The sequence below is a fragment of the Olea europaea genome, chromosome 18, assembly GCF_002742605.1.
Source record: "Olea europaea var. sylvestris chromosome 18, O_europaea_v1, whole genome shotgun sequence".
Lineage (NCBI taxonomy): Eukaryota > Viridiplantae > Streptophyta > Magnoliopsida > Lamiales > Oleaceae > Olea > Olea europaea.
In genome coordinates, this window is record NC_036254.1 from 1,145,249 (window position 1) to 1,158,391 (window position 13,143).

The following is a 13,143-nucleotide window of genomic DNA, read 5'->3' on the forward strand; positions in this document are numbered from 1 at the left end:
GGCCCCCATTATTTGATGTTATAATTTTTAAAATAGTATTTTTTAAGAATTTGTGGTTAAAAAATGAGTTTTTTTTTTTTTTTTATTTGTGTGTAATATTATTTTATAAAAGATTGTGTGGTTGAAAATAAGAGAGAAAAAGAATGAGAATGAGAATGGGGGTCAAACGGGGGCTAACTTTTTTTTTATCTATTCTTTGATGCTTTTCTTTCTTTCTCTGTTCTTTGGGAGTGGACGGGTTTTGGCAACAATGATGAAGATTTGCATTTTCTGCAGACTGGATCAAGTTGCCACAGAAAGCATTTCAAAGAGTGTAAGCTTGGATGGGGCTAGAAGAATGGCCTTAAAGCACGTAGAAACTTTTATCCTGTCCTTTTCCAATCCTCAAGCATTCTCTGCTGCTTCTGCATCATTGGCCACTGCAGCATTGACACAAGTATTGAATTCTGTTCGCATTCAAGACGCCGGTCACCTGAGATGCAGGTTTTCTTCCCTCTCTCTCTCTCAAGTTACAATTTTATCTGCTTGAAATAATGACTATGTTTAGAAACAAATGTTATCTGAAAATATGTCCGACACCATGACCAAACTCTTAACATTTGGTTACTTGTGTACTTCGATTTAGAGTTTCAGAAGTTGAGTATCTTATGAATCATAATTTGTTTGGATCTGTTCTTTTTACATGTCCTCTGAATATGTGATACTAAATTCAATCTTACTAAGAAAATCGACTCTTTTTCATTAAACAAATACATTTTTTGCATGCAGTTCTTTATATAGAAGCTTGATCAGTATTGTTGAATGTTTAAATTTCTCATCCTTTTGGTATGATTGGGTTGATAAGAACCTTATCGAAATGACTAAGTTGGAATTTTCAATTACATATTATCCAAAAACAATTTATTTTTCAATTTTCCCCATAACATTTCCCCATTCCTAACTACACATTCTCCAAAAAAATTTACTTTTTCAAAAAATTTGTCCCACACAAGGGCTGTAATAGACGTTACATCTTGACCAATATCACGTTCTTTTTCCACTTCTCAACCCCCGATCAGCATGATCTAGCCTTTCTCCAGCCACAGCTGCCACTTTTAACCCCTTCCCCACTGTCAACTGCCACCACTTGATCTTCTCTGCCCTCCACCTTTTTCCTTTCAGTCTCTTGTGCTGTTATTTTTTAATCAATACTTCACTGTAAAAATCCTTTTAATTTCTTATGGATTGGGTTGCTATGCAGAAAACATTGAAAACATGCAATTGATCTTTGGTACTAACTATTCTTCCAAATTGCCAAGTGATAAATGATTTGGCGATCAGAAAGTATTGTTGGGGATTAATTAGGGATTAAAATTTAAAAATCGGTTTAAGGTAGTTGTGGGAGGGGTGGGGGCTAGGAGTTGAAGGAGCTGTTGTCAAAGGAGGTGGAGAAATATGGGGAAGGGGCTGGGAGTGGGGTGGATGAGCTGCAGTTGGTGTGAGAGGTGGTCATTTAGGTGAGGCTGGGGTCGTGGAGAGGTGATAACAGTTTTGATGGCATTTGTAAATTTATTTTTTGCGATTGAACACGCAGAAATACACCTTTTTTTGGTCAAACAATAATCAGTCAGGTCCAATTTTAAGTTCCATACGTCTCTTTATATGTGCTTGTTTGTACACAATACTCATGGCACCATTCAATCCACCATCAATATTTTCTTTAATCTGATGTACTTAATTCTATTCTACAATGTGTACTTTTGCAAACTTGTTAACTTTTTCCTCGTAAGAGTCTAAGACCTAAAACTCAGTTTCTGCTTGATTACATTCAGCAATCTACTATTAGCTAAATTATTATGTTTCTATAATGTTTCCTATTTTTTCCTATAAAAAAAAAAAAATAATGTTTCCTATTTTTCGCTTCTCTTTTTACTCAAGTGGAGCTGAGATTGGAAGGTTTGTTTCCATGCTGCGAAATCCTTATTCGATTCTGAAAGCGTGCGCTGCATTTGCTCTTCTTCAGGTAGACGATTACTCTCTCCCCCTAATGTTCTTGGGAACTCGTGGAAAAACAGATTAAACTGTCAATTTACTGTTAATGTCCATGGCTAATTTCTATTTTTGATTGTAGTTCACCGTACCAGGTGGTCGGCATGCAAAGCATCATGTTAGACTTCTTCGAAATACTGGAGCACCACGGGTGCTTCGAGCTGCAGCAGCCGCAACAGGTGCCCCACTCGAAGCAAAAATCTTTGCAAGAATTGTATTGCGGAATCTCGAACACCAAATAGAATCTCAAGCCATAAGCTGATGCCAATGCCATTTGCTTTTAGGTCAGCTTTTTCTTGTCATTCGTACCATCGTCGAATAACCTGTAGTTCGGTGCAAACTTAACTAAGGTGGGGGTTAAAAATTTTCTGGGATATCCAATGACTTCTTTCTATTCCTTGTTATCTTTTAATTTGTCATGGATTGCCCTTGTGCTGTCAGCAACCTCGTACCAGGACATGGTAATATCTCTGGGAAATAGAACATGGCGTTGAAAACGTGTTCTGTTTACTAGTTTGGATTTTGAACGAAATTGTATGTAATTTTCCTATGTTGCACATTTTTTTCCCATTTTATCTATAGGTTTTAACTTGGGACTTTAAGGTAATGGTTGATGAGCAATAATAATAATAATAATAAAAAGTTGAACTAATTTGTCATGGAAAGCATTCTTTTGTTTTTCTATTAAGTATTATTTGGTTAGTTACTTTTTTAATCCAAATAAAGAAATATCTCTATTTTCTGAATAATTCGGTTAGAAAATTCAAAGCCCCTTATCGGATTTGGACTGATGACTTGCGTCTTACTATGGTGTTACTCTACCAAGTTAAATATTTGATTTATTTTTCGAATGAATTACTCTGTAAAATTTAGTTCACCAACGGAATGAATGCAGTTATACGTGAAAGTAGTAATAAATAAATGGTGTCCATAATGCCCAAGTGACGTCCCCTATTGGAGGGAGTGCCGGTCCCACAATCGGGGGGCCGTCATTTGGGCATTATGGACACCATTATGTACCCGAAGCATCACCCATAAATGAAGCCCCAAGTCGAAGCTAAAATCGGGACTCTGAATAAATAAATTCGAGTGGGGTCGAGAAGTTCAACTACAAATTTTTGGATGCTGATTAGGTAAATTAGTAGTAAGTATTTTCGTTATGGTACACTTATATTTAAGTGAGATATTATAAATTTATTGCATTAAATGATTTTAAATTGATTAGTTTGGGTTTGTTTAGAGTTGTTAGTGCATCTGTTATTAATTACCTAATTGAAGACAAATATATAAAATTTTAGTCAAAACCAATTTTTTCAACCATTTAGTTGGGTTTCGTTGTCCGTTTGTAAGCTTTTTTTAAGAGTGGACACATCTCTAAAAAGAGATTAATCTTTTAATTGTTTTTAAACACAAAATTCTTCAACCCTAAAAAGGTCTCGTTAGTCGCGGCCACAGCATGCGACGGGGATTTTAGCAGTAGCGGTGTGAGGAAGTGATGCAATATAAAAAGAAGAAGAATTCATGGAAAAGTGAGATCAGGATCGAAAAAAATAAATAAATAATTAAGTGTTCATTTTCGGATATGTTTGTGTCTATTTGAGTGGAAAAACTCACGGGCTTTCCCATGATGTATAGCCTGTTTCGATTCAATTTCATCGTTTAGGAATTCGAAAACGTGTTTTTTTCACTATCCTGGATAATTTTCTTGATTTTAATTCCGTTTAGAGTTTAATTTTATCTTTTATTGTTATTGTTATCTAGAAATTAATTATTATAAACTTTTATTTACTGCTTTAATTACGAGTTGTGATCAATTTTTTCATTCAGTTGAATTTTGAATTAAATGGTCTTGAGAAGTTCTTAGTATTTGATCATTCAAATCAACAAATTTGAGTTTCCTTATAAGCTTCGCTATGTGTGTTGGTAGCAGAGCTGTGTTCATTCTATCATCATGTCGCCAAGAAGACGACCGGTTCATGATGGAGATTTTCTTAATTGAAATATAATATTAATTGTTGAGATCTTCTCCAATTCCCATCCCAATGCTAGGGCACAAATCAATGATTTGTTGATCGAATCGAAAATTCGGTATTCTTGCAAAAAATTAACGAATTTATTATGGTATTCTTTGTGAATTAACTTAAATAACGTTTTCGTACGAAGGCAAGGTACAATACTAAACATGACAATTAACAAATTTTGTTCCACTTTAATGCATCATAATCCTATCGAATATAGCATATCAAACAAGATATTAGTACGTTTATTAGTATCATAATCCTATCGAATATAGCATAACGTTCTCGTTTGCCAAGTTTCCTAGACGAAATATGCTTATTCATTAAAATAACAAGATATTAGTACGTTTATTAGTCTCATAGTATTTAAAACATAAATTTTGAAAGACAGATATATAAATGATTAAAGCGTGATCGAAAAGTTGATAAAATTTAATTGATGACTTTGACGTCAACTTTTTAAACTTTGTCAAGCAAGCACTAAGCAAGTAGTCGAATTAAGTCTTTTTTTCATTTATTCTAACATAATAATTCAAGATGTAAGATGATAAACCACACAAGCGAAAAAGAACAATGGTAACAATCATCAGTTATTCATACAAAAATAATAACAATACAATAAACATGATTACATCTCATTCAACAACAGCACTGCCTCTTGCCTAGGCCACAAACACAAAGCAAGCTACCAAAACAACCATCAAATTACTGAAGCCACCAAAAATGCTTGTAGCACCACCAGTGGGCGTTGGCGGGACCGTAGTAGAAGGCCGTGAAAGTGGGCTGTCCGGAGTAGTAGGTGACCTGGGACGCGATGGAGTGGTTTCTGAAGGTGGTGACGGGGTGGTGGCTGAGGGCGGCGATGGTGGTGGTGAGCCACCAGGAGTGGTGCTGGTGGGGGTGACATTGATTGCCAATTTCATGCCCTGAGAGCAGTGACTTAATCTTGGACATGTGAAGTACATTGTGCCAGCTTTTTTAAGAGTTATGGAGGTTGGGCTGGAACTATAAGATTTTATAGGGTTTCCGGTGTTGCAGTTGTCATAATCATCTTTGCTTACTTCAGCCAGACTGTGAGTGATACCAAAGGTGAACACTGTTTCAAACAAAGAATTGTTTCATGTTAGATATTTTTAAGTTTCAATCTATATCCCACATGTATAAATAAATTTTCATCTCAAGGATTTTTAGGTTTTTACGTTAGATCGTCTCATTTAAAAAGTTTGATTCGATTTGGTATTGAAATTTTAATATATTTAGTGCGTTTGAACGTACCTTTGAAAGAAAATAAGTTAAAAGTATGTTTGTTGTCATTTGCATGTACCCTTGTCTATCATACCAAAAATGCATGTAATCATAAAAATACTTTAGAATGAGAAAGTAACTTACCGAGCTTATCACCGACATTGAATTTTTGACTTGAAACCCAATTGGAGTAATCAATCCCATTCGTCCAGCCGTTATCATCACCAACATTGATATCTTTGGCAAAAACTACTGGGGAGAGGAGGACGAGGAAGAGGAGATATGCAGAAGCCATAGCCATTTCTATTGCTTATTTCAAATGAAAATACTAGAAAATAAACACGGATATGTGCACAAATGATGGTATAGAGCAACTTATATAGACAACTCAACTATGAAATTGGACATGATCATAGGTAAGGTGTTTGTTGGGTGGGGTGGTCCAAAAACATTGTATATTTTGATGTTAGTTAAAATTGTATTAAAATAGTAAGATTCATATATCTTTGTGTTGACTAATTAAATAGCTTAGCCAATTGTTGAACCAGCATGTGTTGGCGTTGAATAACGAATTGTTGTGGCTCTAATGATGAATAGTTCTTATAAAATGCTGGTGATAATATATAATTTGGCAAAATAATTGATTAAAAAATTGCTTATTTTATTGTCCTTCGTGTTATCACAAGAATATACGTATAATTGTTGAAGTGATTGAACTATCGTTCTCTTGGTATGTAAAGTTATGCACGATAATAATATTATTTGACAGCAAAACGAAAGGTATTTTTATTTAAGTAATTATTTACCTTAAAAAGTAAAAAAGTAACATATACAAACATGTCGCATACAAAAAATAATAAAACATTAAGTGGCTGCTTTCTTACATCTTAGCACACAACTTACTCATCTTCGGATTATCGACACATTTTGGTGTCTAATTCTACAGCCAGACCACATGTTTGATAGGTTTGACAATATAACGCTGAGAATATTTGATTGACTTTATTTGTTTTTGGAAAATGTCATTTTTTCCATCAAAATTCCTATTTTAGAAGTGTTTGATTGACAAATTTTTTTATGAAAAATATTTTCCGACTTTTGATCACGTGACAATATTTTCCCCAAAAGCAACGAAAACATTTCCTTAGGGAGAAGCGATTTCTATTTTCCATATAATTCACTATCTCTTTCTCTCTATCATCTATCCACTCCGTCTCATCTACTCACCAATAAAAATGGGCAAGTAGAATATTTTTAAGGTTGAAAATTAAATCAATCTAAAATTTTCATATAAATAAATTCTAGACAACCTTGCTAAAATTTATTTTTTTTCCATGCAAATTTCATATTCGCGAGATATATATGTACAAATCCATAATTGCCACCTAATGTTACATTAATTAAGAAGGTAAGGAGGCATACTAGCTTATCATTAGCCTTTTTCTTCTTGGTCTTAATATTTGTAATCTTTGGAAATGATTGACTTCATCATGTAAGGTAGGTTAACTTTTCCCATTCTTTTCCTTTCTTTTCTTTCTTTTTTTATTTTTGGGTCTTTTCCATTCATCATGTATGGTAGGTTAACTTTTCCATTCTTAATATTTAAAGTTAATGTTCATGTTGAAGTTATGGATTTTATTTAATTTATATACAACTAATACAGATGACTTTTCAATGAATTGAACGAAAGTGCAGGCTTCATCCAGCAAAGGTTGAAATCGCTCTGTATATTCCAATCCCAAAATTATATTAAACTAAAAATTTTAAAATGACAGTTGGACGCAAACTCGCTTATTCATTTTAAATATAGAATAAACAAATTCTCTTTAGCAAACATTCTGAGAAATTTGGGTTAGTTCAGGATAATTTCTTACTCGACCTTGCTTAAGTTTGATTTACTTTTAATTTCATCTTCTCCCGCTGGCTTTCCGTATATGATGCACAAACTCACACAATGAACAAAAGTATTACTGTTGAACACCAGAAAACGAAATTCAAAAAAAAATAAAATTTAATGTTTTTCTCGCCAAAAGTCATATGAGACATTAGTGACTATGTTATTGATATAAAAAAAAAAGTACTTTGAAAGTTGTTTCGCGCGAGTAGTCGCTAAAAATTAAAAAGGGATCAGACGATTGTGTAAGGAACAAACCTCTTGAGACAAAGTCCCAAAAAAGGATGTTTTATTGGCGATGACTTTATAATTTAGAACTAAACAGAATGCCTCCAAGGGGCGCAAGCACACGAGTACTGAAAAGAAATATTTTAAATCTAAATGAAGAAATTAAAATTACATATTCTCTATTTGAGAGTGTTTGATTCGGGGTCCTTTACTCTGTGTCTTCTCTTACTTTTATATTCCCTTGATGATTTTTTCATGATCAACCGCTTAGAAATTGCTTGATTGCTTTATAACTACCCACTTCCTTTATGGTGGCTAACTTGTCGTGGAACTGCCGTCTCTAACTGTTGCCACTACTCTTTGTCGTTCAACCGTCTTCAACTGAACTCCTTGAATCGTGGAACGTGATAAGTTTACTCGATAACTGCTTCAATAACTGCAATTCTAGATAACCATAACATCTTATATTTGTTAAGATCTTGGGCGATTCGAAGGTTTGGGCGAGAACATGGTCATAGCTCTGGGCGACTGTAAGGCACTTCATTCGCTCAGATCTTGAGCGTCTTGCAAGTTTGGACGATAATGTTACTGTGGTCGTGGGCTTCCACTACATTCATTAATAACCCTATCTGGGCCTTTATCCTGAATTGTCCAGTGGGCTTCATTCTTTGAGCTATTTGATTTGGGGATTCTTCAATTGGGCTTCATTCCCTAGGCTATTCGATTTGGACTGCACTTTTAGTGTGTCAACAATTACCCCTCAATACGGCAGAATTAATACCAATTATTAATCTTTGCCATATTTACCTTGTGTTTCCCAACAACATTTGAAATTCCCAATAATTTCAATCATTATTTCCTTCCATAGCCGGAAAAAGTGCGACGCTACAAACTCTTATAAACCCTAAAGACACGCCATTTCGTTGTACCACTAAATCACGTCTCATTATTTTGCGCTTCTTTCTCACCATACCACTGTTCATCTTATTGCTTCTCTGCTACGTTTCTCGAGCAAACTTTAACAAAACTGTATTTCGTTCCCAATGGCTGCTCCACAAACCCAATCTGACGACTCTTTTAGCTTCGATGATTTCCAAAAAATCCTCACTCGGCCATATGTAAATCCGAACTTTCTTACATCAGCCAATGCCGAACTTAATGAGTTCTACCTGGGTCCTTCATTCACCAACGCCGAAGCCGTTGAACAAGTGGCGGTGGGCCAGCTGTTTCCTTGTACTTAAGGCCCTCCATTCCTGAACTCTTTGCCGCTGAGGCCTATTCGCGAAAAAGGTATTCGCACTTGACCTAAATCTGATGATGTTTTTCGTAGATGACATGCTCGCCTTGTGGGCCATGGTCCTACCAAGGCAATTTTTGATCATGCTAGGATTTCTGATTTATTAGAAATCTCTCTTCAACCCTCAATTTTTGACCTAGCACTTTTTCCTATTGCTTTAAGTTTTTGGTCTTCTGAATATAATACTTTTGTTTTCCCTCTTGGTCCCATGTCAATCACTTTAAGGGATGTTGGGGCCCTGATAAATCTTCCACCTTTGGGCGACACCGTTTTCCCTGGTATTTTGATTTCCCAAAATTTGACAAAAAACTCACCGAGTCCTATTCAAGCTTGCAAAGCTGTCATAATCACTCAAACGCCGAGCCTTTCCATGTTGAGCGTGTGGCCTTTCTTCAGATATGGCTTTGTAAATATATTATGTGTGTGCCTAGTTTGAAGCCTTCAATTAGCTATTTACCCATAGCGCATGAATTGGCGCGTGGTAGACTTTTGAATTTGTGTTCCTTCTTTTTGGTTGCCCTCTATAGAGGCATGACTTCTCTTCAATTTCAATTGAAGAATGGTGCATCTCCCACTGGCAGTGGGCCTTTTTGGTTCGCTCAACTGTGGTTGAGAGCCTATTTTCCATCACTTGGTGCTCTATCTATGTCCCTTCGTTCGGCTAGCTGCTATGGGCTAGCCATTGACCCATTGAGCCTTGTAAATATGTCCAGAAGGGACTTTTTTCATTCTTTTGTACTTTAAATTCAATTCTTTCTTTCTTTCCCTTTCCTGCTTATTTAACTCCACATTATGTACAACCTCCATCCACCCTGGACAGTGCTAGCGCCTCTTTGCTCGTTTGGATTTAGTTTTTGACTGGGAGGGAGTTGTTCCATGATATTTTAACTGGAACCAATGCCAAAACTGGGGTTGAAATATATGCTCCCCAATTTTTTGCTCGCCAACTTGATTTTGGCCAAACTTGGCATGTTCCCCCTTGTTATTTAAAAAATTTGATAGACCGCTTTCATACCATTAATAAGGTAGAGGCACGAGCTATAGATACTCATAATATTCTTTTGACGAGTAACTTTTCATTAGCCCCCTTCAATCCTAGCCGTGCCGTTCACCCCCTTTTTTAACAACTCTGGCCATCAGTGAAGCGCAGATTGTTTGCAATTGATGCCAATCGTGCTTTCCATTCACTAGATTAGCCGAACATTCCTTCCACTTCTCCTATTTTGGTCACCCCTATGTCCATTAGGAATTCTTCCTCCCTTACTCGTGCTAAACAATCTATTCGTCCCTCTACTTCTCTACCTGCCAAACCTACTGCAGCTAAGAGCGCCCCAAGCCGCAAACGGCTAGCTTCAGCATCTCCTATTTTGGAGGATGATGATGATACTCCTCTCATCGTCAGGAGAAAAGTAATTGAATTGAATTCTGTTTACTCACAAGCATACCTTTCTATGTACTAATGGTTTTCTTGAATTTCTCAGAAAAGTTCAGCCTCTCCTTTGAAGGTTTTGGTGTTAGCAGCTCCTGTTCCATCATCCTCTGCTGGAGCTGCTTCGTCCAAACCAGCTGATGAAGGGACTACACTTAAAGAGAAACCTTCAGTCCCGACACCTTCATCACAATCAATGGACGAGCCACCTTCTTCCCAGGGCGCCGACCACCCAAACGTCGAACCAGAAGGTAATACATTTTTGATATTTTACCTTTGCTTGTGCTATTGGTTTCTGATTTGCTGCTTCTTTAATCATGCAGAGGCTCCCATGGGTCTGCCCTTTGTGGCAGAATCTTCTCGCCCAGACAAGGGGAAGTCTCCCCTGGTGGTGGGGCCACAGGTGGTGAAGCCAACTGGTGATATGCCACCCCCCAAGATTGCTGATGAGGTAACCTTTTGCTTCACTTTTATTTTCACTTTGTTTATTGTAGTGAAAACTTTCAATGTTGGCATTTTTCTTTGCAGGATGCTGATGAGATTGTGCGTTCCATCCAGGACTTGTTCACTTCCTGGGGGCAAGTCAAGACGTCTCGCCCTGCTTCAACCGGTCGTCCTTCTGCTTCTTCAAAGGAAGATATGAAGTTCCTCAAGCAGTCAATATTTGAGTACGTATCTTTTATGGATATGGACATCGGTCAGGCTAGTGATGCCAAACATAAGGATAAACTTGAGCATTTGAGTGCGAAGTTGGTGCAAGCCCTGACACTTCCGTCGCTCAACATTTCTGCTGATTTTAAAGCGACGTTGAAAGTTGTTCATTCTGACATCCTCTCTTTGCTGGCCAAAAATGTTGAACTGAAGGCCAAGAGTACTCAATATCTTCGCGTTGCATCTGAAAGAGAGTCTTTGCTTCGGGAGATCAACAAAGCTGAGGACGAATTGAAAAAAATCTCTTCCGAAATTATGATTGAAAACTCTTTGATGACCAATTTGGCTACACAGATGAAGGAGCTTCAAGCAAGGATGGATGACTGCAAGGCTAGAATGGCTGCTAAAAAGCGTAATGCTTCCCAAGGAATTGAGCGAACCAAGTCTTTGGTCGAGCAGTACAAGAAGCTGGAGGTTGATGATGATTTTATAGTTGAATTGAATGTCACTTCTTCTCAGCAGAGTGAGGATTGGGGGAGACTTAGGGAAAGAATTCGTCCGCTCTGGGGCGAATTGTAATTAAGACATCTAATGCCTTAACTTTTCTTTTTGTAACTTTGTATTAATTTTCCTCTTGTAACCTCGTACTAATAGTCATTGCCAATTTTGGATGTAACAGCAGCCATTGTCATTAATGAACAACTAATTTGTCTTCTTGTGTATTTATTGACGTTTGTCCTTAATCGTCAACCCCCCAAGCATTTAACTTCTTTATGATAAGATTCATGTACATTCTCTTTTGGTATTTCTATCTCTTTTCCCAAGACTTTGGGCCCTTTGACTCCAATTACTAGGCACGAATGTGGCTGTTCATATTCTGTCTTTTCACCTTTACGCCCTTATAAATGCACGTATATTTCGTACTTTTCATTTTTATTTCCATTCTTTTCTTCAAAAACTAATTTGCTGCCATCGTTTGGTATCTCAACGATCGATCCAAAATTTACGTCTTCCATAGAAATGAATCATTTGATCCGCCCATTTTGCCACCTATTTTGATGTCATCTTTGGTATGGGAGATATAGGAAATATTCTTTGGCCAGCAAAGTTCTTCTCATCGTCTCCATGTTTTTTACAAGGAGTTCAATGATGGAAGGCAATTTTTTAGGATGCCTGTCAAGCCACCTTGCTTGCTGAGAGTGCTTCTCAATCTCCTTATTTGTTATTGCAACGATGCATTTAGGTAAGCGAGGTGAGGGTGCTTCTCTTCCCTTCTGCTTGCTAAGAGTGCTTCTCGGCCTCTCTGCTTGCCTTTGCAGCAGTGCGATCAGGATGGCAATCAAGGCCAGTTCACCCTCTTACTTGGCGATCGACCGAGAGATTAGTTCGCTCTTAATTGTAGTTTACAGAGCATTTAGTATTTTGTATCTTGCAACTTTGTAATGAACGTTTGATAATAAAGGAATTTATTTGAACGTATTTCGCTTTGGCCCCCTTTTTTTTTTTTATCTACGATCGTTCAACGCAATTTGATTACGCTTTTATTTGTTCACTTTCCTATAAGGAAGGAACATACTTTTTTGAATATTTGCCATTAATGAACCTCATGTGCTTGGTGCCATTTAAATTTTTCAAATGATAGGCTCCATTAGGCAACACACTATTTACTTTATATGGTCCTTCCCAATTGGGCGACCATTTGCCATACTTTGGATCCTTGCTATCCAAAGGGAGTAATATTTTTCAAACCAATTCGCACAGGCTGAACGACTTGGCTATAACTTTTTTATTATAAAACTTAGCCATCCTTCGTTTTTGAACTTGCAATCTATCTAGGACGTCCAACTTTAATTCGTCCAACTCCAATAAGTTTTGAACAAGTGATTCGGTATACTCATCATCACTTAACTTATGTTGTAAACACACTCTAATCGATTGCACGTTGATTTCCATAGGCAAAACGGCCTCCTGTCCATAAGTAAGTTGGAAATGAGTAATTTTGGTACTTGACCGAGGAGATGTCCTATAAGCCCATAAGGCCTTGTTTAGACATTCGTGCCAATTTCTGACATTTTCATCTATCATTTTTCTTATGATATTTTTTAGAATCTTATTAGAAGATTCTGTTTGTCCGTTGGATTGAGCGTAATATGGTGTGGAGTTTACTAATTTAACTCCAAACTCGCTCAAGAATTTATTCACTTGATCTCCATTTAAAGAAGTTCCGTGATCTACCATCAAAGTTTGTGAAATTCCAAATCTATAAATAATATGATCACGGATAAATTCTATGACACTCTTTTGGGTGATCTCCTTTAAAGGTATCGCTTCTACCCACTTAGTGAAATAATCA

At 36.7% G+C, this 13,143-nt stretch overlaps 2 protein-coding genes across 2 annotated transcripts in view; one reads left to right on the forward strand and one right to left on the reverse strand.

Annotated features, from left to right (window-relative positions):
- Window positions 1-2,630, forward strand: part of LOC111366423 (protein ARABIDILLO 1-like) — a 13,372-nt gene extending 10,742 nt beyond the window's left edge. Inside the window, exons 9-11 of the mRNA XM_022987185.1 lie at window positions 176-483; window positions 1,918-2,002; window positions 2,111-2,630. Coding sequence (XP_022842953.1) covers window positions 176-483; window positions 1,918-2,002; window positions 2,111-2,290 — 573 coding nt within the window. The 3' untranslated portion in view covers window positions 2,291-2,630. The remainder of the gene's footprint in view (window positions 1-175; window positions 484-1,917; window positions 2,003-2,110) is intronic.
- Window positions 2,631-4,608: 1,978 nt separating this feature from the next.
- LOC111366431 (mavicyanin-like) lies at window positions 4,609-5,647 on the reverse strand. The gene is made up of 2 exons (XM_022987192.1): window positions 5,436-5,647; window positions 4,609-5,142 (listed from the first exon to the last, which is right to left on the reverse strand). The coding sequence occupies exons 1-2, from the start codon at window positions 5,590-5,592 to the stop codon at window positions 4,709-4,711; spliced, it is 591 nt and encodes a 196-aa protein (XP_022842960.1). The 5' UTR covers window positions 5,593-5,647; the 3' UTR covers window positions 4,609-4,708.
- Window positions 5,648-13,143: the final 7,496 nt, after the last annotated feature.

Excerpts from the sequence above, each read along its gene's own strand:
- LOC111366431 (XM_022987192.1), bottom strand. The coding sequence starts at position 5,592 with ATGGCTATGGCTTCTGCATATCTCCTCTTCCTCGTCCTCCTCTCCCCA. Across the intron at positions 5,143-5,435 it reads CAATGTCGGTGATAAGCTCG|TGTTCACCTTTGGTATCACT; the intron begins GTAAGTTACTTT and ends TGTTTGAAACAG.